Source organism: Hordeum vulgare, chromosome 2H, assembly GCF_904849725.1.
Source record: "Hordeum vulgare subsp. vulgare chromosome 2H, MorexV3_pseudomolecules_assembly, whole genome shotgun sequence".
NCBI lineage: Eukaryota > Viridiplantae > Streptophyta > Magnoliopsida > Poales > Poaceae > Hordeum > Hordeum vulgare.
The window spans coordinates 127,549,472-127,576,163 of record NC_058519.1 but is presented as its reverse complement, the minus strand read 5'-3'; the positions used below and the strand labels follow the sequence as shown (position 1 = coordinate 127,576,163).

The 26,692-nt window shown below is 48.2% G+C and overlaps 3 protein-coding genes across 3 annotated transcripts; 2 read left to right on the top strand and 1 right to left on the bottom strand.

Moving 5' to 3' along the window:
- Positions 1-5,753: 5,753 nt before the first annotated feature.
- On the top strand, positions 5,754-13,794 carry LOC123425500 (protein EFFECTOR OF TRANSCRIPTION 2-like). The gene is made up of 3 exons (XM_045109196.1): positions 5,754-6,041; positions 6,280-6,642; positions 12,357-13,794. The coding sequence occupies exons 1-3, from the start codon at positions 5,961-5,963 to the stop codon at positions 13,557-13,559; spliced, it is 1,647 nt and encodes a 548-aa protein (XP_044965131.1). The 5' UTR covers positions 5,754-5,960; the 3' UTR covers positions 13,560-13,794.
- Positions 13,795-14,086: 292 nt separating this feature from the next.
- On the top strand, positions 14,087-14,933 carry LOC123429776. The gene has a single exon (XM_045113772.1). The coding sequence runs from the start codon at positions 14,137-14,139 to the stop codon at positions 14,668-14,670; it is 534 nt and encodes a 177-aa protein (XP_044969707.1). The 5' UTR covers positions 14,087-14,136; the 3' UTR covers positions 14,671-14,933.
- A 959-nt stretch (positions 14,934-15,892) lies between these two features.
- LOC123425499 (SUMO-activating enzyme subunit 2) lies at positions 15,893-21,561 on the bottom strand. Its single transcript, XM_045109195.1, has 11 exons — positions 21,469-21,561; positions 21,210-21,299; positions 20,529-20,612; positions 20,209-20,427; positions 19,109-19,210; positions 18,164-18,604; positions 17,855-18,084; positions 17,530-17,623; positions 17,261-17,443; positions 17,003-17,100; positions 15,893-16,503 (listed from the first exon to the last, which is right to left on the bottom strand). The coding sequence occupies exons 1-11, from the start codon at positions 21,520-21,522 to the stop codon at positions 16,200-16,202; spliced, it is 1,899 nt and encodes a 632-aa protein (XP_044965130.1). The 5' UTR covers positions 21,523-21,561; the 3' UTR covers positions 15,893-16,199.
- Positions 21,562-26,692: the final 5,131 nt, after the last annotated feature.

The window sequence follows — 26,692 nt, the reverse complement described above, 5'->3', positions numbered from 1 at the left end:
TGAGTAAAGAGACTTGCCGGTAACGAGATTGAACTAGGTATGGAGATACCAACGATCGAATCTCGGACAAGTAACATACCGAAGGACAAAGGGAACAACATAGTGCATTAACTGAATCCTTGACATAGAGGTTCAACCGATAGAGATCTTCGTAGAATATGTAGGAGCTAATATGGACATCCAGGTCCTGTTATTGGTTATTGAGCGGAGAATGTCTCAGGTCATGTCTACATAGTTCTCGAACCCGCGGGGTCTGCACACTTAAGGTTCGATGACCTTTCGGTATAGTTGAGTTATAGGTGTTGGTGACCGAAGGTTGTTCAGAGTCCCGGATGAGATCCTGGACGTCACGGGGAGCTCCAGAATGGTCCGGAGGTAAAGATTGATATATAGGAACTCATGTTTTGGTCATCGGAAAAGTTTTGGGCTCATAGGTAGTGTACCGAAAGTGCCGGGAGGGTACCAGAGGACCACCGGGAGGGGTGTGATGACCCAAGAGCCTTATGGGCTATGAGAGGAGGGTGAACATCCCCTGGTGGGCTGGCCGAAGCCTCTCTCAAAGGCCCATGCGGCTAGGAGAGGGCATAAAAGATAAAAGGCCTTTAAAAGGAAGGGAAGGAGGAGTCATCCCAAAGTAGTCCACCTTCCCACAAGGGAAAGTGGACTCTTCCTTGGTTCGGTCGACCCCTTCTCCTTGGAGTAGGGGCCAAGGCTGCCTCCTCTCCTCACCTCTTATATATACTAGAGGTTTTGAGGGTTTTTGAGACACAACAATCAGCCACGTGTTGCCCTCTCTCTAGATCTTTTTTCTCCTCTAGTCTAATTCGGCGGTGCTTAGGTGAAGCCCTGCTGGATTAGTTCACCACCACCACCACCACCATGCCTCCGTGCTGGAGAACTCATCTACCTCTCCGCTCCCTCTTGCTGGAACAAGAAGGCGGAGATCGTCATCGAAATGTACGTGTGCTGAACGCGGAGGTGTCATCCGTTCGGCACTAGATCGGGATGGATCGTGATGGGATCGCGGGACGGATCGTGATGAGATCTCAGGACGGGCTGCAATTTGGATCACGAAGATATTCCACTACATCAACCGCGTTATATACGCTTCTGCTTAGCGATCTACAAGGGTATGTAGATTCACTCTCCCCTCTCATAGATGATCATCACCATGGATAGGTATTGCGTGTGCGTAGAAAAAAAATTGTTTACCATGCAACGTTCCCCAAGACCTAGCACGTCTCAAATTAATGCAACTGCATCCGAACACCTCATACTAGATTCTTAAGTCCATACAAAAGCACGCAATGAAAAAACCTATCTACTATCTCCGTGCACGGCTCCCGGTACATGGGCGGCAGTTACAGCTCCGGCTCCTCCTCTATCTCCACCTCGAGTTCGGCGAAGAGCATGTCGAACTCCACCTGCTTCTACCGGAGGAACTGCCGGTTGGCCTTCACATAGGCCTCATCCTGGATGGACTTCGGGATGGTGTGTTGCTCCGCCATATCCTTGGCTTGGGCGACGGCGAACTCCGCCTCCAGCTTCGCAATGTTGAACCCTATAACAGGTTGTTGCGCCTCGTCCTCCTTTGGATCCACCATCTTCATATACTTCGGTAGCTTCTCTCCATCCTCCTTCGACTGCTCCTCCTCCTTCTCCTCCAACTTCGGCGAGTTCGAGGCAACCTGACAACGACGGCGCGCCTAACCTGGATCTCCTCCTCGATCTGTCTCCGATGCTCCGGCATGTGTATCGTGTAGGTGGTGATCTTCCGCCGGACCATGGCGACGCCGGAGAGCGACGGAGAGGAGGCGGGCGGGCTTGAATGACAGCACAAAGAGGGAGGAGGTGGATGAGCATGGGTTGGGGGACGCTGGCCGGCTTAAATAGCCGGATTTGACCTCATGCCGTGAGTTGGAGCGGTGCCACATGGCATTCACACCACAACAACAAAGGAAGCGTTCGTCGAACCGTCGGGTTTCCACACGATTCCATATGAAACCCCATCATCTGTCCTACTTGGCGGGCACGTCCAAACGTCCCACATATTCGTCTCATATTTAGGCTCAATATGAGGTATGTCGGTCAGCCCGGATGTTTGAAATTTTTTAGGCACCGTATGGATCAAATTTTTATTACCTGTTTGGGCGTGTGGGCATAATTCTCTAAGAGCATCTACAGGTGGACCTCTTATATCCATCTCAAATGCCCGGGCAGCCCATCTGGTCAGTGCACGTTCATTAAAAAGTGACCCAAACGGAGGCCCTAAACGAGCCTCAAACGCCCGGGCTCACCGACACCCCTCATATCCAGCCCAGATATGGGGCGGATATGGGGGAGCCCGGGCATGCCCACCTGATAGGCCAGGCTCACCCACGACCCCGCGATTGTCCCACAAAAAGCCGCATCCGGCTCATCACTCCGAAACCCTAGCTCACTCACTCTCCTCTATCACTTCGTCCTCTCCTCTCCCCGCACTGAATTCTATCAAATCCGGCGAAATGTCAAGCTCCCGCAACCGCTCCGACGACGACCTGAATCCAGAGTATGAGCTTGCCCTCCGCATCGCCTTGGAGCGGTCCAAGAGTGGAGATTGGGGGCAGCTCCGGGTGAGCAGCATCGCCGGTTTCCCTCCGGTGCAGTTCAGACACCGACGCTGGGCCCTCCCGGTCCATGCGTAGCTGTGGCAGGCGACATGCACAATCTGCGCCTCCCCTACATTGTCCCCTAGCCCCGTCGTCTACTGCTCCCCCATGTAGGCAGCGGTGGGTGCTTGTGCCCGCCGTGCTGGCCCGAACACGCACGCTGAAATCAGAGGCGAGCGCTGCCCACCGCGAGCGGCAACAGCAAATGGAGAGGTTGGAGGTAGAGCAATCCATGCGCCGCCGCTGTGGGATGGAGCCGGAGCCCGATGAGGACCCGAGACTCCTCGAATGGGTCTACCGGCGATCGCTTACAACCACGGAGACGGATGCGCGACGCCTTAGGCGGAAGAATGCGAAGGCGCTGCGGATTTCCATTGAGCAGTCCGAGCGCGAGTCCGTGAAGGCAAAGACATAGGCGGCTCGGTTCGCCAAGCTCAAGCGGGAGCAGTACAGGGAGGTTCGACGACTAAAAGGGCTCGTCGTCCTCTCTGGCGACGATGATGACGACCACGACTCCTCATCTCACGACTCGACCGACTCCTACATTTGCGTCGGCTGCCGAAAGGGCAAAGAGCCGGCGAGGAAGTGGTGATTGTTCCCGTCTCTATTTATATTTTACTTATGTTTAGCTAGTTCGTAGTTAGGATTTGTCAGTGAACTTCGATGAACTATGTTTCTTTTGTTCGGTCAATCCGATAAATTATGTGTTGATCTATTTTTACGTAGTGTTACATGGGTTATATGATTTTTAATGATTCGAATATAAGGGGGGCGAGTATGGAAGATAACAAATAAGAGGAGTCTGGTCAATGTGTGTATATGTGTCGTACGTGTCCGCGGATGTTTGAGGTGCCGGATTTGAAGATCCGGTTGTAGATGCTATAAGCTGCATCTATATGAACGAATCGACCGATCCCGACCGAGCGATAAGGCCAACTCCAATGCGCGACCCCATCTGGTCCGGGTGCGTCCGTTTGGGGTAAAAACGGGTGAATAGCGCGGCCCAACACGTGGCCCCAAACGGACATATGTCTGTTTTTTGTCCGTTTTCGACCCATTTCCAACCCAAACTTGCGCGACGTTTGGGGAGAAACGGACAGTGCGCGGACGGGCGGACGCATGCCCTTGTCCTCCCGTGGCCCGCCTGTCGGGGACTCTGTCGATTCATTCCCCCAAGCCTCCACCGGCCCCTCCCCGCCCAACCCCGCCGCCTGCGCCGCCACTATTATCTGGTCACTTCCTCGCTGCTCGCCCCTCGGTCGTTCATACCAAACCACGTCTCACCATGGCCGCCACCACGCCCACACTTTGGTAGGAGTTTTGATCGTCGTTCGGAGGAGTTTGGTCGTCGCCGTCGGATTCGATCGCAGAGGGGATACGACCGCCGACGACGTCCATCGGCAACGAAAGCTTCCGTCGAGGGTGCTACAAAGCGACCTGTAGCCGACCGCCATCCGCCCCCGCTGCCTCGAGGTGATTCGCGACCTCTTCGCCATCACGACCGCAAGGTGTTTGACACTTTGCCCACAAAAGTATGGACAGTGGAGATGATTTTTTCTTCAACCACTTCATTTGTTTATCGGATGATTCATCCTCAGATGGCGAAGAACTTGTGGTGGCTGCACTGATTGTTCATGACCAGATTCAAAGGCAGCGGCCTCGGTACAGGGGGTTAGTGCCTCGTCATGCGCCCAACCTGAACCACCAGAGAGAGAGAGGCCACGCCTTGCTCTATGCTGATTACTTTGAGAATACCGCACTCTTCAAACCGGAGAAATTCCGTCGCCGTTTTCGTATGTCAAGACATGTGTTCAATCGCATCCGTGCGGAAGTGGTTCAACATGACCCATTCTTTTGAGTGCAAAACGGATGCCCTTGGCAAGCTTGGATTCTCCTCTTATCAAAAATGCACCGCCGCCATTCGCATGCTTGCATATGGAATTCTAGGTGATCTTGTGGATGAGTACGTGCGCATGAGTGAGTCCACATGTCTGCTGTCAATGTACAACTTCTGCAAGGCCGTGGTAGCGGTGCTTGGCCCTGAGTACTTGAGGCAGCCAAATGTCGCTGACACAAAAAGGTTGTTGCGATCAACGCCGATAGAGGCTTTCCAGGCATGCTTGGCAGCATAGATTGTATGCACTCGGAGTGGAAGAACTGTCCATTTGCTTGGCAGGGCCAGTACAAGGGACATGTGAAAGTGTGCACTGTCATATTAAAAGCGGTGGCATCGCATGATCTTTGGATATGGCATTCTTTCTTCGGCATGGACGGTTCTCACAATGATATCAACGTGCTGCAGGGTTCCCCAGTGTTCGCTAGGCTTGCAGAAGGCCACTCCCCACCTGTCAACTTTGAGATTAATGGCCACCACTATAACAAGGGATACTACGTGGTTGATGGTATATATCCTTAGTGGTCAAGTTTTGTAAAGACAATCTCAAACAACCAAGAAGAGAAGAGAAAGAGATTTTCCCAAATGCAAGAGAGTGCTAGAAAGGATGTGGAGCGTGCTTTTGGTGTGCTTCAATCCTGATGGGGTATCGTCTGAAACCCTGCATTGACATGGGATGAAGGGAAGCTTTGGGAGGTGATGATTGTTTGTGTTATCATGCACAACATGATCGTCGAGGACGAGCGTGATGACTCCATTTTCGACCAATGATTTGATTTTCAAGGTAACAATGTTGAGTCACTGCACCAAAAACCGGCCACATTTAAGCAGTTTACTCAATTCCATCGTGAAATCCGTGATTGACACACTCATTTGCAGCTTCAAAATGACTTGGTTGAGCACGTGTGGGATCATATTGGAAACCAATAGATGTATTGGTTAATTATCTTTATTCGAGACAATTTCGATTTGGTTGTAAAATTATTTTATTCAAGACAATTTCGATTGGGTTGTAAAACTATTTTTATTCGAGACAATTGATACTTGAACGTGCAAACTTGTTTAAAACATTGATAAATATGGATATATAGACATATTGATCGTGGTGAACAGAATGCGGTCAAAGAATGCGTCCGTGCGTCCACGACCGACCGCCGCATCCTAGGACAGGCCAGACATGACCCATTGTCCGTGCTAAACGGACAGAATGCGGGCCAAAGCGACCTCCGGATGGGGCCGCGCCCTGAAGTTGGCCTAAATCCCGGCTAGGATCGGAACGCGGCGATGCCCCACAAGTCCATCAGCCGGGATTTTCTAAAGACGACAATCCCTCTCCCGGCGGCGATGCGACCGGCGGCGGCGCTGATCCTACCTGCCAGACACTGCCAGAGAGTGCGCTAGGCAGAGGCGGCCTAGCCATGCCTGCGGTCGCCGCTGCCAGATTGAAGCGGGAGGACTGCCCCCGCACCAAACACGATTCCCTCTTCTCCCCATGGAAGGTGCGTGCGTGCTCACCCCTCTCCTGCTTGGCTGCTTGCCTGCTTGCCATCTGCTACTGGCGGCAGCCGCCGCGAGCTTTCCTGATTGGAGCGTAGTTGAGGAGATCCGGCCATGGCGTCCATCCGTGCTGCTACGCGATTTCCAACCCGCGCCTCAAATTCAAATTCTAGGGTCGGATTGTAAAATCTTGGGTTCTTGATTCTAGCTTGATTTGCTCCTGAATTCTCCCGTTTGTAGGTTCTTGTCGGGCCGTCGGACTGGGAGGACCACTCCGCCGGCAAGGAGGGGGTCCAGAGGTATCACACACGCAACCTCCCGGACAACTTCCCTGGCCTCTACGAGCTGGGCGTTGCAAGGCCTTCCTATGATGGTGTCAGGGCTCGCAGAAATCGATCAGTTGTCGTCGTGGTGGTATACCTCGGGCAGGCCGATAATGTCAGGGCGAGGCTCCAGCAGTACGGGCGGACAGGGTCACACCTGGACACCGGGAATCCGTTGGCTGCTGTCTGTAAAGCTGAGATGAACGCGCTCACGGCAGGACCTGGATTGTTCAGGGAAGTCTTCTCCAGAGGCTACTCTATGATGTTTCGATGTGCGCTGGTAAGTGTTTTCATGCTTGTTTTCCACTTCTTAACATGAGAAGGGGCTTGTTGAACTGTCATACACAAGAATGCACTAACAGACCAATGGTATCTCATAGTTTGATGATATACAAGCGCACGCATCTGTTGTGTATGAGAGTTATTAAAATATGTGCAAGTTCTTGTGCACTTAGGTTTCAACAACAGCATCACCGCCTCCTGCAAAGTAGTTACTTGGTGTTTTTCTCTGTTGATATTGTGTTGAAGACTTCCTTTTGAAGTTTCTTCAAATTCTCATGCTCATGCTGTTCAAATTTTCATATAGGGTTCGTTTGGGAGCTTAAGTATTTTTGCAGTTTGTAAGCAATATTGTGGTTTCCAAAAAAACTCGGTTTCAATACTTTGAGTTGTTTGGATGAAAAAAATACTGCAGTGTAACAAACCGTAGTATCCCTAAAACTGTGGTATTTCTGCGGTATATAAAACTAGGTCCTGACCTCTTTTTTCAAAACCGAGAAACGCTGGGCCGTTCGTCTCTCTCAGTTCATGTTCTTCTGGTAATCAACGCCCGTGACACATAAATTGATACTAGCTAGCTGATCGATCTATCCGGTAGAGACGCATATACAACCTAAGATCATCTACAGCCGGGCGCCCCAAACCCGTCTCAAATGTTCGGGCGGACGGTCCGGTCAATGGCCGGGTCATGAAAATGCAATCCAGTCGGGCGTCTCAAACGGGCCTCAAACACCTGGGCTGTCTGGTGCCCCTCATATCCTGCCCATATCTAGGGCGGATATGGGGCGATCCGGGCGTGCCTGGGCAGGTCTGCCACGTCAACCCGGCCACCCCGAGCCCACACCGTCCCCACCAATTTTCCCAATCCGGAATCCCCACCTCCTCCATTTCTCCGATTTGATCCAGTCCGACGATTCCGATGACCATGTCGAGCTCCGACAGCTGCTCCGACTCCAACCTTGATGCCGAGGAGGAGCTAGCCATCCGCATTGCCCTGAAGAGTTCCAAGGTGGATGGGGCCGGTTTCAGATCAACCGTCTGGCCTCTCCCCCGTAGGGACAATGAGGACGCCGACAATGAACCCTTTCGGCCCGCGCGCAGCTCCGTGAGGGATGGATAATCCGCGCCTCCCCCACGTCGTCCCCTGCCCCGATCAGCTACCGCTCTCCCACGTGGGCAGCAGTGGGTGCTTGTGCCAGCCCAACTGGCCCGAACACGCACGCCGGAAGCGGAGGCACGTGCTGCCCGTCGCGAGCGGCAACAGGCAAGGGAGAGGTAGGCGGCGGAGAAATCTACGATCGATCACTTACTACAGCGGAGACAAACGCTCGGCGGATCCACAGGAAGAACGCCAAAGGCGTTCCGGCTTGCCATCGAGCAGTCTGAGCGCGAGGACAAGGAGAAAGCAACGGAGACAGCTCAAGAACGGATCGTTCGGCAGCTCAAAGGGCTCATCATCCTCTCCTCCTCCGACGACAACGGTGCGTCATCCGACGACTCGGACGATCCTCCACCAATCGTCGACGCCTACAGTTGCGCCAACGACTTGAGGGGAAAGGGCGGACGAGGAAGTGGCGAAGATCCGCTTTCTTTACTTTGGTTTCATGTTTTTAGATGTAGTTGAAAGTAGTCCGTCATTTATGTGCACTATGTGAACTATGGCGGTCTTTTGAAGATCTGTTGGTGATCTTTTGGTGAACGGGTTATGCATTTGTATGTCCATTTGATGATCTACGTAGTTTGATCGATGTTGCATGGTTTAGTATGGATATAGGGGATCATATATGAGAAACACTGATGCGGCCGACGCGATTTGAGGAGTGACCGGTCAATGTCCATAGACATGCCCGGACGCGTCCGCTGGCGTTTGATGGACCGGATTTGCTGAGTCCGGCTGTAGGTGCTCTAACAATCCGTAAAAACCACTAGCACAAGTTGATCTGTGAGTGTAGCTGAGTATGCATGCAACAACGTAACAATCTGTAAAAACCAAAGAAACTGGGGAAAAAACTGCCACTTGCCAAACGAATCCGCAGTTTTACGTAAACTAGAAACTGAAGTATCCATTGCCCACGTAATGAAATACTGAGGTTTTGGATTACCATGGTTTTGAAAAAACTATGTTGCCAAACTGAGTGTCGTGTTAATATGTCCTTTCCTTTGAAGTTTGAACCCTTGCTTATGTTTTTAGTTATGAAGTTTACATGGTGGCTGTTTGGTGCAGACATGCTGCATACTCCATTAATCCATGAGCAGTCTTGTCTTAACCGTTTCCACAATATTGCCTTCAGCACCGAATGGAACTGTAGTTGATACTTGGCAATCAACAACAACAACAACAACAACCAAGCCTTTAGTCCCAAACAAGTTGGGTAGGCTAGAGGTGAAACCCATAAGATCTAGCGACCAACTCATGGTTCTGGCACATGGATAGCAAGCTTCCACGCACCCCTGTCCATGGCTAGTTCTTTGGTGATGCTCCAATCCTTCAGATCTCTCTTTACAGACTCTTTCCATGTCAAGTTCGGTCTACCCCGGCCTCTTTTGACATCATCTGCATGCTTTAGCCGTCCGCTATGCACTTGGGCTTCTGGAGGCCTACGCTGAATATGCCCAAACCATCTTAGACGATGTTGGACAAGCTTCTCTTCAATTGGCGCTACCCCAACTCTATCACGTATATCATCATTCCAGATTCGATCCTTCCTTGTGTGGTCACACATCCATCTCAACATGCGCATCTTCACCACACCTAACTGTTGCACATTTCGCCTTTTAGTCGGCCAACACTCAGCGTCATACAACATTGTGGGTCGAACCGTCGTCCTATAGAACTTGCCTTTTAGCTTTTGTGGCACCCTCTTGTCACAGAGAATGCCAGAAGCTTGGCGCCACTTCATCCATCCGGCTTTAATTTGATGGTCCACATCTTCATTCATCCCTCTTGTCCTTCTGAGGCACCACCCGACCATCAAGGCTAACATCCTCCTCCTCGCGCATTGTAGTACTGAAAGCGCACCTCACGTACTCGGTTTTAGTCCTACTAAGTCTAAAACCTTTCAATTCCAAGGTTTGCCTCCATAACTCCAACTTCCTGTTGACCCCCGTCCAACTATCATCGACTAGCACCACATCGTCTGCAAAGAGCATACACCATGGGATATCTTCTTGTATATCCCTTGTGACCTCATCCATCACCAAGGCAAAAAGACAAGGGCTCAAAGCTGACCCCTGATGTAGTCCTATCTTAATCGAGAAGTCATCAGTGTCACCATCACTTATCCGAACACATGTCACAACATTATCGTACATGTCCTTGATGAGGGTAATGTACTTTGCTGGGACTTTCCGAGGTTTCTCCAATGCCCACCACATAACATTCCGCGGTATCTTGTCATAGGCCTTCTCCAAGTCAACGAACACCATATGCAGGTCCTTCTTTTGCTCCCTATATCTCTCCATAAGTTGTCGTACCAAAAAAATGGCTTCCATGGTTGACCTCCCAGGCATGAAACCAAACTGATTTTTGGTCACGCTTGTCATTCTTCTTAAGCGGTGCTCAATGACTCTCTCCCATAGCTTCACTGTATGGCTCATCAGTTTAATTCCACGATAATTAGTACATCTCTGAACATCCCCCTTGTTCTTAAAGATTGGTACTAATATACTCCATCTCCATTCTTCTGGCATCTTGTTTCTCCGAAAAATGAGGTTGAAGAGTTTGGTTAGCCATACTATCGCTATGTCCCCGAGGCCTCTCCACACCTCAATGGGGATACAATCAGGGCCCATCGCCTTGCCTCCTTTCATCCTCTTTAAAGCCTCCTTGACCTCCGACTCCTGGATTCGCCGCACAAAACGCCTGCTAGTATCATCAAAGGAGTCGTCCAGATCAATGGTAGAGCTCCCACTCTCCCCATTGAACAGCTTGTCAAACTACTCCCGCCATCTATGCTTAATCTCCTCGTTCTTCGCCAGGAGTTGATCTGCTCCATCCTTGATGCACTTGATTTGGTCAACATCCCTCGTCTTCCTCTCTAGGATCTTGGCCATCTTATAGATGTCCCTTTCGCCTTTTGTCGTGTCTAACCGTTGGTAGAGGTCCTCATACGCCCGACCCCTTGCGTCACTCACAGTTCGCTTTGCGGCCTTCTTTGACATCTTGTACTTTCTATGTTGTCTGCACTCCTATCCAGATAGAGGCGTCTGAAACAATCTTTCTTCTACTTAATTGCCTTCTGGACATCATCGTTCCACCACCTTCTCTTCTACTTCCCCTGGACACTCCAAACTCCTTTGAGTCCACCTTACGAATGCAAGTCGCCATCTTCTCCACATGTTGTCTACATCACCTCCTTCCTCCCAAGGGCCCTCCTTAACGACCCTCTCCTTGAACGCTCGAGCTACCTCCAACTTGAGCTTCCACCACTTCGTTCTAGCGACTTTGGCAGGCTGGTCCCGCTGGACACGAATCCGAAAGCGGAAGTCAGCAACCACAAGCTTATGTTGAGGGACAGCACTCTCTCCAGGTATCACCTTACAGTCTAGGCATGCACGCCTGTCTTCTCTTCTCGAGAGGATGAAATCAATCTGGCTAGAGTGTTCCCACTACTGTAAGTCACTAGATGTGATTCTCTCTTCTTAAAGAGGGTATTAGCTAAGATCATGTCGTAGGCTAGCGCAAAGCTTAAGACATCTTCTCCTTCTTGATTCCTGATGCCATAGCCAAATCCCCCATGCACCCCTTCAAAACCTATGTTAGATGTGCACACGTGGCCATTGAGGTCTCCTCCTATGAAGAGCCTCTCGCCAATCGGTACACTCCTAACAATGTCCTGCAGGCCTTCCCAAAACTCCCTCTTGGTGTTCTCATTGTGGCTTAGTTGCGGGGCATACGCGCTGATAACGTTGAGAACTAAGTCCCCAACTAGCAGCTTGACCAGGATAATCCGGTCCCCACATCTCTTGACATCTACCACTCCATACTTGAGGATTTTGCTGATCAAGATGCCTACTCCATGTCTGTTTGCAAACGTCCCCGTGTACCACAGCTTGAAGCCGGTACCCTCCACCTCCTCCGCCTTCTATCCCCTCCATTTGGTCTCTTGGACGCAAAGGATATCAACGCCTCTCCTCACCGTTGTATCAACTACCTCCTGAAGCTTACCTGTCAGAACCCTACGTTCCAACTACCTAAGTGAATCCTCCTAGGCTCGGCTAGCTTCCTTAACCTTCGCACTCGTCGAGTCAAATGCGAAGACCCTTGCTCATTTTCCACTACACCCATCTTTTGGGTTTCATCTCCATAACAGTGACTGAGTTTTGACGTTGGCTCGCCAAGCCTATCACAACCCTCCTCCTTTACCCGGGCTTGGGACCGGCTATGTTGAGACAACATAGGCGGAGTTAGTTGATACTTGGCAATATGCATGTATTATGTGGTTGGTCTTGAACCTTTTAAAATCATGCATACTGTTCATGGAAATTGATTTGTACGCATTTACCTAGCCATATTTCGTAAGTAATGGTTTAAAGTAAGTATGTGAAATCTTCTGTCAAAAGTGATGGATGCAGGGAAATCCATAAACAATGCTTCTTAGTAGCTTGTACAGAAATAGAACAGATCATTTTTATCTCTAGCCGTTCGTATTGTGATTATGTTGAAAATATACTTGCCATTGTGCCTAATGTCTTCGTTACTGTGGGCAAAAACAGATGGGTTCCAAAAAGGCAGCTGAGAAGACTGAAGGTCAGCTACTGGGAGTATTTGATTATGCATGGAATAAACTGCAGAATGGTGCGTGTCGTCGCGAAGAAATACTGCTCAAGTTAGAACAGGGAAGCAATAGATTATCTTTGCTTAGCAGAGTCCGGCACTTAAAACAGAGGGTGTTTGGAGAGAAAGCAGGTATAAAGATTAACAGCAGTGGGTCTGTTGAGATTTCATCTAGCAGTATGAAAAATATGCTTCCAAGAGTCCGTACGTTTGTCGGCTTCAGGCCTCGTTTGGTTAACTCTGGCGACGATTTAAACGAGGCAAGTGATATTCACCGAAAATGCACACCTCAGGCCAATACTGCTGGTAAACAAGCACATAGAAGGTCTGAAGGATACAAGGTGAAAAAGATCGATGTTATTAAACGGCGAACTGCACCGATAAGAGAAGCCGAAGCTGTTTGTGGAGTAATGCTAGAAGATGGTTCTTCTTGTTTGGAGGATCCAATGGAAGGAAGGAAGAGGTGTGAGTTGCACAAAGGTAGAAGAGTCAGAGTGGCATACAGTCGCAAAGTATCCTCTTCTAGCTCCACTTGCCAAGTTGCTATTCCAACTGTTGAATCCATACCTCAACAAACTGCTAATCCAAGCAAACGAGATCAAGCCTGGCAAACCAGTGCAGACCAATCCAAAAATCTGTCCACAAATGCAAAGGAGCCATCTTGGCAAAGGAACAGCTTCAAAGCAAATGAGATGAAAATCGGAGAAGCTCCTACAGAAGATGAAGCATATGGAACCTCCCATGCAGAATCTCAGTTCCACGAAGATGAGCCTTGTGGAAGGAAGTGGTTTGAGCGGCTCAAAGCACAGAAATCAGCCAACGCACCATCGTCGAGAGGCCAAGGATGTCAGCCAAGAGAAGCAAACAACGACGCATCAGCCTTATGTGGAGTAGTGACAGATAATGGATACTGCAAACTGGAACCGGTGATAGGAAGGGAAAGATGCGAGGAGCACAGAGGAATTGAGGTCACTGGTGCGTCATCGGCACCATGTTCCGGAAGGTCGGTATTGCCATCTGTCTGTGGAGCTCGGGCATCCGATGGTTCACCTTGCAAGAATCAGCCAATCGCAAGGAGGAAGAGATGTGCGTTGCACAAAGGTCAAAGAGCGTGCTGCGCCTCCGCGCCATCAGTCAAATAAGAACATTGTTCACCGATCGTGTCGTGTGTTGTAATAGCATTTCAGATACAGATTTTGGGATCACTTATTATTCCATTTTACAGGGTGTTGATTCTGTTGTTCATGTTGTAAACATCATTTGTTGATGATAGATGAAAAGAAAGTGTAACACAAATTGTCGATTAGATTTTGGAGAGCTATATGGACGTATGGACAAATTGGGTTTGCTGATGGAATGTTGGAGAACTATTGATTCCGCCTGTGACCACCTTCTGAACATTATATGCACTGTTGATTTCTGGATAACACGATTTTGAGCTTACTTTGCACATTGGTTCATCTTTTTCTGATTTTCTCAGATATGCGCATAAGTTCATCTTTACCTATGTGAGCACCACATATTACGTACAAATTTACTGTGAATTTTTAGAGAAAGCAGAGTGATTACCTCTAAAACTTGCAGAGAGGGCACACGTGTCTTGCGGGTAGACGTCATCCTTGTGCCGTTGCGCCTCCGCCTATTTGGAGCCTCCAAAATCAAAAGGGCACATCCGAGGACGCGAGCACCCTCCCCCTCCGCTCAACCCAGCGGATCACTATGCTCCCGCCGCAACTCCCCGGACCCGCCGGGCACCTCCCGCTCGCCCTTGCCGTCACCGCCTCCTTCGCCGTCAGCTGCAGAGGCCGCTCCCCCCGCCGCCGCCGAGCGAAGCCCAAGCGCATCGTGTTCCCGCCCCCGCCGCTCCGCCGCCTGGTCTCCTCCTCCCTTCGCCGCCTCCTCCCGCGCCCGCGCCCTCTCGGTGGCCGATGGCCCGGGCGAAGGGGGAGGCGGAAGGCGCCCGCCGAGGACGTCGTGCTGCTCGTCCTCTCCCTGGCCCTGGGCGACAGGCTCGCCGTCCTCGCGGAGGCCTGGCGCGCGTCGGGCCTGGGCCAGGCGCTCGGCATCTGGGCGGCGGTGTGGGGGCGGGCGAGGAGGAGGAGGAAGACGATGGGCGGGCTCCGGAGGCTCGCGGCGCTGCTGCTCGGGATCGCGTTCTGCGCGCTCGCGTCGCATTTCAGAGGGGCGGCGTTCTTGGAAGGCCTCCGGAAGACGGGCGGCGGCCGGAAATTGGCGCGGATTTTCCTGCACTGATTGGTTTTTTGTTTCCCTGTTCGATTTCTTGAGGACGCATTTGCCCGTCAGAAGTGTAGGTAATTGTTTCCCATTCGATTTCTTGAGGACGCATTTGCCCGAAACGGGGTCAGAATTGTAGGTTTCCTTGTGCGGGTAGATTGTGTTCCTCAACTGTTGATGTGATTTTGTTGCGGCTGATGTTCTTTCTACTTGTCACTTGTGGTTGTGGAGGCATTCTGTTCTGTTGGCATCCTGATGAAGTGGATTAATGATTTGGACAATCTTGTTCGGCTGGTTTTGCTGACTGAGACGGAACATCAACAAATTTGTTCATTTGTTGCAGTGGATAATATTTATCATAAAAATAAATATATGTAGATGTATTTTAATTTTAGATGCATCTATTTTATTCATTTGTGTGACAAGTAATTTCGGACGGAGCCAGTATGTGTTAGCTTACTGAAATGGTAGTTCAGCTATTTGATGCGTGCAAATTAAGAGCATCTACAGGGTAGGCAAATCCGGATCGTTATACACTCAAAGTTTCCCATTTACAATCATAAAACTTGTAGGAGTATTTAATACACCTAGTACCTGTAAAGACACGCACGATCATTTTGAATGTTTTAATCCGTGTTGGGTCGGTAGGGTTGCCACTTCCGATTTAAATAGCCACATCGGGCAAAAGCTAAGCTACTCTGTTAATAGGGTTATTGGAGGAGCTCATTTCCTTCACAAGGCGAGCATTGATGGCCAATATTAACAGTGAGAAACATTTTGAAGTATGAAAACATTTTTCTTAATCATTTGAAGGGGTTTTGAGGCGTCCGGCTCCGGCTGTAATGCTCTAACGGACGTGCTCTCACTTAGTTTGGAGGGTTTTCTTCTTAGGATCAACTCTAGCTCTCACCTAGGAGTAGTTTGTAAGTTCTTGTTCTTAGAATCAACTCTAGATCTTGGCAATTTAGTGCTGGATGCAGTGTTTGTTTGTTTGTTTGTTTACCAGAAAACAGTTTTTAAAATAAACTTCAGCAAAAGAGGACCCTCTTAGTTGGCGGATATATGTCCCTCCTAGTTAGAGGAGGACCCTGAGGACTTATGCTGGGAGGTGGCATTTCAAACGAGATAACAACATTAACGGTTTTTTAAGAATAAGGTAATCTTTCTTTTAAAAGAACCACCCTTTGATATAACGAGCAACTAAAACGGACAGGAAAGAACGTTTGCTTGACACAATACAGAAAGAAGAGCAAAAATTATCATCCATTCTGCTTCGCTGAGAAACACAATTTCACCCTTAGAGCTGACTGTCAGCAGGGCATTAGTTTCTCCTGTGTCTACAAACTCAACTACAAATTACATTCCTAAGGCGCGGTATCTAAAGCAAAAAATATGTCCCAAGAGTAGTCATTGATATTCTCAATATCATCATCAGCCTAGCATCACCACATAGATAAGTCACCAAAGATGCTACGTTGGAACAATGAGTTAGCCATGACAGCAGGGGTCAACAGCTATTATCTCTACGAGTAAGACAGGAATGACTGCTATTGCAATCTCTTTTTCTTGATTAACGCCGGGTTCCCGTCAAGCATCGTACAATCTTCGTCATCTTCGACAACCTGAGCACTACTGGATGCATCACATTTTTCCTTTGTTTCCAACAGTTCATCCAGTTTGCGCTTCATCCCAGGTTTAGATGGATCCTCTGCAGTGTCATCAGTGGCATGCACACTGGATGAAGAAGCTGCCGATTTGTTTTCCCCATTACTATTAATCTGCTTCTCCACCGGAGCAGACCATCCAGATAAAACCATTCCGTCAGGCTCTTTCTCCTCGTCAAACTCTTCCCTGCATGGATCACAGAAGAAATTAAGCTCTAGTCATTGACAGAGGTACTGAAGTGAAAAAAGTATGCATATGACAGAAATACAGTATTCAGGTCACATTTGCCTCTAGAGCAGAGTAATCTATCCTTGTATTATGATATTAAGCTCGGAATGTGAAGAACATTTACATGATAAACTTAATTTGTATGCGAAAATATTTTGTAAAACAATGGCAGTTTCAGCATCATGCCACCACTCTGGGACAGTGGGAAATCATCTGCTAACTTTCATTAGCAAAATTGTATGGAGGTGTCATGTATATTGTACAAATCTATGACACCCTAGTTTTTATTGCAAAAGAGTCATCATAACTAATATTTCCTCCGTAAAGAAATATAAGAGCATTTAGGCCGTTGGAAGGCAGGGGGGACCCGATTATTTTATATACGATAAACATCCAGTTAAGGTATAGTTCTAGAAGACATAACTGGCAATAATGCATGGAAAATACAGATATGAACCTGTGCTTGATGTTAATGCTGCATGACAACTCCTGCTGGAAATCCTCAACAGTGATCTTTGTGCCATTAATAACTGGAGCTGGCAGTTCAGCCAAGACCTGTAATAGTTGATCAACACTAAGCTGGCAATAATATATAGTAATCGACAATACAGAAACACAAGGGCCACAGACTAGAAAGAGAACACATGACATGGGAGTGCATTGTTCCATTGGCACTTGCCTTGAACAGGAAACAATATGAGTATGAAGATAGTACCTTCTCAAGGTTTAAAGCATAGTTTGCAGCCTCGTCTTCCTCTAAGCCATCGCCATCCTCAAAAACAAGCGTAGAGCCAATCATTACCAATGGTAGGTTCATTCCAAGTTTGCTTTTTATAATCTTGTCAATAACCTCCTTAAGCTTTGTGACCTTAGTGTTAACGTCCAGCAGAAGAGGGGTCTGGTGCATTCAGTTTTAGTTTTATGTCAGATACAAAAGATAGCAATAACATATAAGAACGTGACATCTTAGACAGTGCAAAATACCTCAGAGCAGACATAGCATGATTTATTAGGTTCAAAAGGTTCTACAGGCAGCAGAAGCAACTTCCTTGTAGGATGTTCAAGACAATATGTCATTCTGTAACATGTCAAAAAATGAAGTTAGAGTGCTTTGCTGTATTGCCGATAAGGAAAGCACAGAAACGCATGAATAACATATGATACCATGTAAAATGGGGTGGCAGAAAAGTGGCAACAGCAACACTCTTTTCAAACTACCATATCCAGAAAACAGGTACACTGAACTGTAACAACTTCAGGAAGAAACATAGGCAAAAACAATGTGATATAACAAATTAAGTATAGTCACCTGTAGTTCTTGTAATCATTCCGGAGAACTTTGATTGCTTCAATAACAATGAGACCAGCTATTATAGCATTTGTTGTTGCCACAGCATGAACTATGTTTCCAGCAACACCTTTAGCTTCAAATAGGCTATGTAGTGGTATACCAAAAGAGTGAGCTCTGATATTTGCTGCAGCAGTAACAAACTCAACTGCTAACTGGTCATCCTTGTCAAAAACTAAGTTCCCTATTTCCTGAGATAAGAAAACACGAGTCATATACAAGAAAATCATTTCTTGAAGTTTACAGAACTTGAAGATAACACATACAGACCTTCTCTCTTTTCTCAAAAAACAATTTAAAAGCCTCCAAAAGCACTCTTGAATTCTCAGCCAGAGTCCATATCTCTTGAGGATTGGTAAGGCCTAAAGATGCCATAGCAGAAGGTTCTTCATGATCATTACTGCAGTCCTGTGAGCTACCATTTTGCTTTACTGCATCAGGTAATGTGTCTCTAATGTACACTGGATTTGGTCTTCTCCGGTTCTTCCAGGTTTCCTCATTCTCTAAGGCAACTTCGATATTATAACCAAATACATGATCATAAATCCTCTGAGCATACTGATCAAGATCTTCATCAACATCCCTTTCAAATACATCTAATTTTGAACTGCTGCCATCTTTTGAATGCACATTAAGGTCATTATCTTGGTTCTTATCACCAAACAGCTTAGCAAATAGAAGCTCCTTTGCCCAAACAATGCAGTGCACAAACTGCAAAAAAGAAATTAAATAACGGCATTAAAGCTTGTTGTGTGTTTTGAAAAATAAATGCAAAAATGTCTTATATTTTGGGACGGAGGTAGTACAATATTAGGCAATTAGGTCAAACAGCATCCAGTTTAAATGACTTTTCTTGCAAGGTTCCATCAGAACTAATCAAAGAAACAAAAGCCGAATAAGCTTGTTCCTTCCCACAATAAACAAAATTATGCATATTAAAGAACAAACTCCCTCCGTTTCTAAATGTAAGACTTCTCAGAAATTTCAATGTGGACTACATACAGATGTATATAGACGTATTTTAGAGCATAGATTCACTCATTTTGTTCCGTATATAGTCCATATTGGAATCTCTACAAGGGCTTATATTTGGGAATGGAGGGAGTACAAACCATCATAATACATAGCCTCGAAAGAAATAGCAGAACATAATTAATATCACAATAAGATAAGCAAACTTGAAAATAATAAACATGCAGAGGCAAAAAGAGGAACCTTTGATGGAGTGCTTGTAATTGTGCAGACTGGATATGATTTTGGGACAGGCTTAGGTTGGCATTCATAGCACTCTGTTTTACCTTTGACATGAACCGTAACCTGCAAAATAGAATGCCAATTGCTTTTAGTAAAGCATTAACTTGACCTATTCAGCAGAGAGCCAGAAACACCTTGATTATTTCAGTGACCATTTGTAGCTTGCAGTTTCACAGTTGACAGATGTGCTATAAATAACGAGGATGGTTAAAACCCATTTTATACCAAGCAGTTTAGGCCTGGCCACTAAATGGTATGCATTTATATCAAGGTAACACTTAGGTTTTGGCAATTGATTTACATGAATCAAATGCTGACTCATATATTGCATGTTCACGGCACAACTATTCGATGTACAAGTTTCCAGATTATGTCACTTATTCAGCTCTTGATGGTCTATTTTCAGCTTCAAGTCAACTACTAAATGCAATGATATGTACATGACTACAAGCAAATGTCAACCATATGCAAAGTGTACAACAACAACAAAGCCTTTTGTCCCAAACAAGTTGGGGTAGGTGAAACCCATAAGATCTCGCGACCAACTCATGGTTATGTACACAAAATATAAATAAATACTAGCAAGTCATGCAGCGGGGTGTATATAGGCTTTTTAAACACGGTCATTTTTTAAAAAGCATGCATAAGCAGCTCTTGTGGAAAGAGAGTGGGCAGATGCCTACTTTCTGTTATACATGTGAGCTTATCTACACCCGGAAGGCCCAGTTTAGAAATGACAATGCATTTCCCCATGTGTCCTTGCGTAATTGTGCAAAGGTCCAGACCAAACATTTAGCCATGTTATCAGAGTGTACAGAATGGCCATCTCAACTGGAAAGTTGTACACCTAGGGTAAATATTACTGCTATATTACTAACAAAATGAACAGGGATCACCAGCGGTTAGCACACTGGCTAACAATCAAATATCATGGAATACCTTCTAACAGGAGTGCTACAAGCAAAATACAAAAGACAAGCATAACAATACCCACAGGCATTAGTGACAAGGGAGATGCAAAGATAACAAGAGACAAAAACCATGATATTTGGTCAACTCACCTGTCCGAGAAACCCAGTGGTCCCACTTTCAACCAACGGAACTTCAGCAGCAAGGCAGAGGCGATTCACATGTCGTCTAGCATCCAAGTTATCAAGGCCATTCAAAACTACATTAAACTGCTTGAAAAAGTCAACATTGAACTTGGCATCCTTAACATTTGCATGGTGTGATTTTATATTGATATTTGGCCTAAATTTCAGAATAGCATCACGAGCAACCTGACAAAATCAATGGTGAAAACATCATAAGCAGGCATCAATATGAAGAAGTACCCAAGATAACTATACCTATCATATGTTCGTGTAGAAAATATACTTACATGGGCTTTTGACTGTCCAACGTGACTCTTCCGAAACAAAAACTGTCTGTTCAGATTGCTGACCTCAATTGTGTCCAAGTCAATCTGCATAAGAAAAGCAACAAGATGAACCCAGAAGTGTGTCAAGCAAATTGATTCATGTAGCTCTGGTTGCCTGAACAAGGATTACTCCATGTATATTTTAAAACAACTTTGCGTTCAAGGTACATCAACCTCAAGGAACTACCATGAAGATATCACTTTTCATGACAGTGCACAAAACATGAGCCAACTGGGCTCGCCCTATCCACAACGTATTTTTTGACAAAAGAAAACACCGTTGTCTGTAACTTTTAACAGGAATGACACACTTTGTGGCATTGACTGTATGTCATTTTGTCATAGCCAAGCATAGGTGTGTTATCACAATCTAAGAAGGCAGTAGCAGCGCCCTAAAACCAAGACAGCGCAGAGGGAAGTAAGCGCAGCCTGAAGGAAAACGTTTATGCATCTATTTTTCAGCGTCAAGTCAACGCTAAGACCATCACAGATCCCGCTACCGACACAGAGACGCAACGGCCATCCACCGCGGTGCTGCCGACAAATAGCTAATACGCATACAAGATTCGAACTAAACCTAGGCATGGTGTCAACAAAGGGTGCGGAAGCAAGGGGGCATGTAGTAGTAGATAACAAACTTACGACGTGGATGTCGCTGAAGCCGGAGAGAGCGAGGGTCTTGAGGAGCTCGCACCCGATGCCTCCAGCCCCGACCATGAGAACCTTCGCCGCCTGCGCAAAAAGCGAACACGGGCACCACCAGACGAACCGAATCAGGCGCCGAGATCCCAGGAACAGGAAGAGGGGAGAAAAAACACGAGCCGCGGAGATCCCCACGAGCGCCCGCGGCGGCGGGAGCACGGGGGCGGGGCGGAGGGAGAGGGCTGGCGGCGTGGCCTACCTTGATGGCCTCCTCCGAGGAGGCGGGGGCGGGGGCGGCGGCGGCGGCAGCCATGGGGGAGGGGGCGCCGGCGGCGGCGAGGGTTTTGAGGCGCCGAGGGTTTGGTTTGGGTGGGAAAGGAATTCGGGGGAGGGAGATTTGGGAGGAGGGGGGAGATGGAGGAAGGGAGGGAGGGAGGGAGGCTTTGATGAGGTGAGGCGGGTCGCGTCGCGTCGCTCCGCACCCGGGGAAGGAAGGAAGCGTCGTGGAAATTGAGGGGTCGCGCTCGCGCTGCGGCTGCTGGCTGCTGGCTGCTGGTGGTGGTCAGTTGCGCGGCCTGGTTGCAAGCCTTGCAGTTGCAGAACGACGGGACGGTTGGACTGGATGGATTGTTTTAATTTTTTTAGGCAATGGACTAGATGGATATGCTACGATCTGTGGGCGGGCGGGCGGTGGGGCCTGCTGGGAGCCTTTTGGGAACTGCTGGTTCACCTTTGGCTTTTTTTTTTATGGATAACCTTTGGCTTTTCAATCCCTGTTCCCTTTGGCCTAGAAAAAAAAGGTAAAAATTCAAATAGAAGGGACTTTTTTCTCGAATTTAGGGTCTATTCTGTTTGAATATTCTCCTAAGCAATATCGGAGAGGTTAATTTCTTAAAAAAATCGACTTTGTGTGACTGAAAATATATTCTTATTTCTTGCGGTTTGTTTTGTATGTGTTTTTAAAGAAAGATGTCGATATAATGCGGCCTTGTGGAAATCTTCTTTCTTGCAATGGAAATGATGACATGCTTAATCTTTTATGGAAATAATGCATATGGCCAACCAAACAACAACTACAAACAATTCATGCGTTTTCAATTTCTCTAGGATTGGAAATTGTCATGACATTCCATTTTTACAGTATATCTTTCATATTCATAGATTTTTTTTCTTACCTCGTGATTTTATCCTGAGCTTTCATCTATAATAAGTTCCGCCTCAATCTATTATGTGCTTTTATGGAAATACTCATCTCCTCCATTTCATCTGATCAAAGGCATTTGACTCTAACTTGGACATTTGTGGACCATTCCATCCCTTCCTACATGCAGGGCCCGCTAAATAAATGTGGTGCTATATTCTCTTACCGATGGGACCCACCCAAGAAAAAAAAGTCGTTGTTGTTGGTGAGGCTGGGCTAGGGACAAGAAAGAACTAAGGAAATAATCAACATTTCACGCACGGGCGGCGACACTGGGCGACAACGATTGATTTGAGATAAACAATTTTTAATATAAGTAAATCAACCACGAGATATGAAGTGGGTGGCATGGATTTGGGTTTCTTAACACTATCTCTCAGCACAATCCAGAGAAATGACTTTTTCCTTTGTTTCGGCTAGTTGTGCGGCACGGTTGACAGAGTTGCATGGACAGTTTGCTTCCCCTGATACGCCAGGAGGGGGAGTGCAAGCACGTCGCACATGTCTATGTCGTTGTTCGTTGGCGTCGGGGATGAGGTAGCGCTATCGTGGAACACGAGCACCTATGGAACCCAAGGGTTCCTTGCAGTTCTGCGGGGGAGGTGGATGCGCGAAGAGCCGACCTAAAGATCGGGGCACGATCGTTGTTTACCCAGGTTCGGGCCGTTTGGAGACGTAAAACCCAAATCCTGCTTCGTGTTAATGGTGTAGAAGTGATCAGCTGCTAAGCGTCGATTGTCTAACTGTCTAACCTTCCCAGGTGCATGCCCAGGGCCTCCTTTTATACGCTGAAGGGGTCTCCTACAGGGGCAGCATAGGATTTTCACGAGGTGCACGGTAGCACAGTGCACCCACAAGTTGCATAATGCGCTACAATGGAACTGTCGTCTTAGCAGACACATTAATGGCTTCGTCGGGTGCCCCAAAGATGGGACAAGGGGGCGTCCCATCGGCACTGTACCCCCAGGTTCCGCTCGACACGCGTCAATCAGAATGACACGTATCAAGTGGCTAGGGGGCAGCTGGCCGCAGCGCTGGCACAACGATGCTTCGGGACCCTGTCGGGCTTGATGTACATTGGAGCGTGGGTATCTCTCCCGGCAAGGAGCTTGTCGGGGTCTTGCTGCCTTCCTCCCGACGAAGGGGCTTGCCGGGGCCTTGCTTCTGGTCTTCGGTCTTGAGGCTTCGGAGTCCTTCAGAGTAGTCTTGGCGTGGCACTTTGAAAAGTGCCCTTGCCGAGGTCTTCATCTTGCCAGGAGCACAGATAGCCCCCCGCTCCGGCCTTTGTCGGGTCTTGTTGGCGTCCTCCGGCAGAAGGGGCTTGCCGGGCTCGTCATCTTCTTGCCAATCTGAAGGATTCTGGTGGGCTTCGCCCTTGCCTCTCATCGTCCTTGGCAAGGCTCGCCGAAGGCTACTACTGGCCGTGCACAAGTCATGGGCGCTAAAGGCCCATTCTTTAGCGCACCGACGGGTGCTCTCTCCAACATCTTCTTTATTGTTGCCCTTGTGTACTCCACCTCTCGTGGGCACTGAGGTTGAGTCTCATACCATTATTGGATCCTATCCGTTGAGCCAATGGTCACCACCTCATCAATGTTGATGGTGCGGCAACCACTGATGAGGGCTTGATTAGTAAGGTAGTTTTCTTCATCGGTGCTTTCTTAAGACGTTTGTATTCTTTAACTGTCTAATATTTTTATTAACATGCAAGAGTTTTGCGTGTATTTGTAACTAAGATAGATAGATGAATGAGTTACAATATTATCACTTGTCCACACATGTCATTGCCAATATGTAGTCCACCGTTATGATTACAAATGTTATTGTCTAGCAACTTTCCACTATGCAAATTTTGCCTTAATCCTAGCGATCGCCAACATTCGTAAGTGTCACAGCCTATTGTTATACTGTTCATGTATGTGGATCCTTGTTTACTGTTGTTGTTCTATATGTTGCTCTGCTTCATATGTTGTTGCAAATTCATGCTTAATGTATATTCATTTCGTTTGCAACCTATTGTTGGTCTATAAAAAAATTGAAGGGGGGTTGATCCTAGTGTGAGTATTTTGCATTCCAAAAGCAATTTTATAATAGTTCTCACATCTATGGTAGCCCATCTATAATTTCTAGATCAATTGTGCAAATCATTGTATTGTCATTAACCACCAAATAAGGAGAGATTGAAGGCCTTAAGTATTTTGGTGTTTATGACAATATGATTTGTGGACTAATCGTGTGTCTAAGCTACATGGCTACATGGCACAATACGGTTGGGCACCCCTACAAACGAAAAAGTGTGAAGACGACATTTTAGACACATTTATTTCTTTGGTTGTAGGAAATATGTACTATTAAGAGGTGGTCCACATTGGAAGGTACTGAGTGAATCGCCCACGTACACATCTAAATGTTGCACCCACATGTCACCTTCCATTTCAAGGAGAGAGCCCCTAATCTAACTATTGTAGAAAAACCTAACGCGAGTAGTTGTACCGCCTCGGACACCAGTTATACTGGCCTACTTGTAGGTCGTTCAACCGGAGCATCCATCGACCCTTCCATCGCGAGAAGGGTGATTCCTCCCAGATAGGCCTGAAGTTTCTTCCAGTTATTGCCCGGGTGTTTCGGTATTTAGTTAAGTACCAGTACGACTGGGGTCAAGGGTGGTTGTACTACTCCGAACTTAGCAAACCCCGGAGGCTTGATCACGCAATTGAACCGGACTGTGTATTGCTCCATGAACCGCGAGCAGGGTGATTTTGCCCGGGTTTGTTACCGGAACAGGGCGGTGGCGTTGTGGTAGTTTCATTGAAATCTTAGAGAAATTCCAACGGGGCGATCCATTTTGTCCGCCGTCATCCGTTTGGGTTCGCGTGGACAAAAAGTTGGCCCAACACGCTGGCCCAAACGGACGCGCATCCGCTTTTTGTCCACCTGCCGACCAATTTTCGGCCCAATTTTGAGCCTGATTTGCGTCGGCGCGAGCTCCCCTCCCTGGCCCGCAAGTCTGCGGCAAAGCAGCCACCTTTTCCCTCCATTTCCCCCCAAACCCTCCCGCTCCCTCCCGCGCCCACTCCCACCGCCATGGACGACGACCTCGAGGCCACCGCCGCCATCGCCTCCCTGGCCTCGTCCGGCGCCGCCGCCGAAGCTAGAGGCAAGGCCCGCGCCCCCTGCAAGGCCGACGCGCCACCTAAGAATAAGAAGAAGGAGTTGACGCTCGAGGAGCGGGTCGTGGAGTCGGCCAAGAGGAAGGGCTGGAGGCACGCGTAGGATGCAAAGGGGCGAGGCAGCTGCCGCCGCCATGTAGCAGGAAGACACCAATGCCCGGGTGACGGTGCCAACGAGGGAGGCCTTGTTTTACCTAGGGGTAAACCCTAGATAGCATGGGCTTGTCAACTCCGTCGTTGCCACGGTCGTGGCCAGCACGGGCTCATCAGCATATCCTTGGATGATGTTGCCGGAGTCGCCATGTGTGTCTTCCACGCAGTTGAGTCCCGGCTTCCACGTCTACCCGCGAGGCAGCCGCTTCTCCGGAGAATGTTCGCCGGAGGTGAGAATCATGGGCCCTTCCATGCCAGCGCTGGTGACCATCGACCTCAACGCCACGCCGGTGGCAGGAGAATCATCGTTCGGAGGCATGAGGAAATGCCAGCGCGAGATGTGAGCTGACATGCTCATCGACGCCCGCAGTTTGTTCGATGGAATGTCGGCGGCTATTGACGATGACATGGCCAATCTTTTCCTCGAGAACATGATCTTCGAGGCGGTGCGTCGGCGGCTGGTGCGTATGATCCCGATGAGACCCAAGGCAAGGACGTCCGAGCGCCATTCACGCAAGCCACCAATGATCCACATGACACCTTCATGCAAGATCAGGCCGGCCTAGACGACTTCCCGCTCGACCATGAGTTCCCGGAGGACTATGGCCTTGAGGAGGAGGATGATGACATGGACATCGACGGGGAGCCTTTGTTTAAGGAGGAGCTTGCCAACCGAACTGCTGCTGGGGCGAAGCCAAAGCACAAGAGCAAGCGGACGAAGGCATACACACGAGCCGAGAACAAGCTCCTTTGTGAGTGTTGGAGGGACATTGGGCAAGACTGAAAGGTCAGCGCTTAACAAAAGTGGTCAGCCCTATGGAATCGTGGTCATCGTGAGTTCCATGAGCGCAAGAAGTTCCAAGAAGAGGCTATGGTTCGAGAAGATGCGGGCCAAAATGGTCAAGTTCGACCAACTATGATGTGCGACAAAGATCATAGTCCCTTTTTGTATGCCGGCA

Bases quoted from the DNA above. Each gene is read 5' to 3' on its own strand.
- LOC123429776 (XM_045113772.1), top strand. From the start codon at position 14,137: ATGCTCCCGCCGCAACTCCCCGGACCCGCCGGGCACCTCCCGCTCGCC.
- LOC123425499 (XM_045109195.1), bottom strand. From the start codon at position 21,522: ATGGCTGCCGCCGCCGCCGCCCCCGCCCCCGCCTCCTCGGAGGAGGCC. The intron at 21,300-21,468 runs GTAGGCCACGCC...CTTTTTGCGCAG, and splicing joins CCTCGGAGGAGGCCATCAAG to GCGGCGAAGGTTCTCATGGT. The intron at 20,428-20,528 runs GTAAGTATATTT...TGATTTTGTCAG, and splicing joins TTGGACAGTCAAAAGCCCAT to GTTGCTCGTGATGCTATTCT.
- LOC123425500 (XM_045109196.1), top strand. From the start codon at position 5,961: ATGCCTGCGGTCGCCGCTGCCAGATTGAAGCGGGAGGACTGCCCCCGC. The intron at 6,042-6,279 runs GTGCGTGCGTGC...TCCCGTTTGTAG, and splicing joins CCCTCTTCTCCCCATGGAAG to GTTCTTGTCGGGCCGTCGGA. The intron at 6,643-12,356 runs GTAAGTGTTTTC...GGGCAAAAACAG, and splicing joins TGATGTTTCGATGTGCGCTG to ATGGGTTCCAAAAAGGCAGC.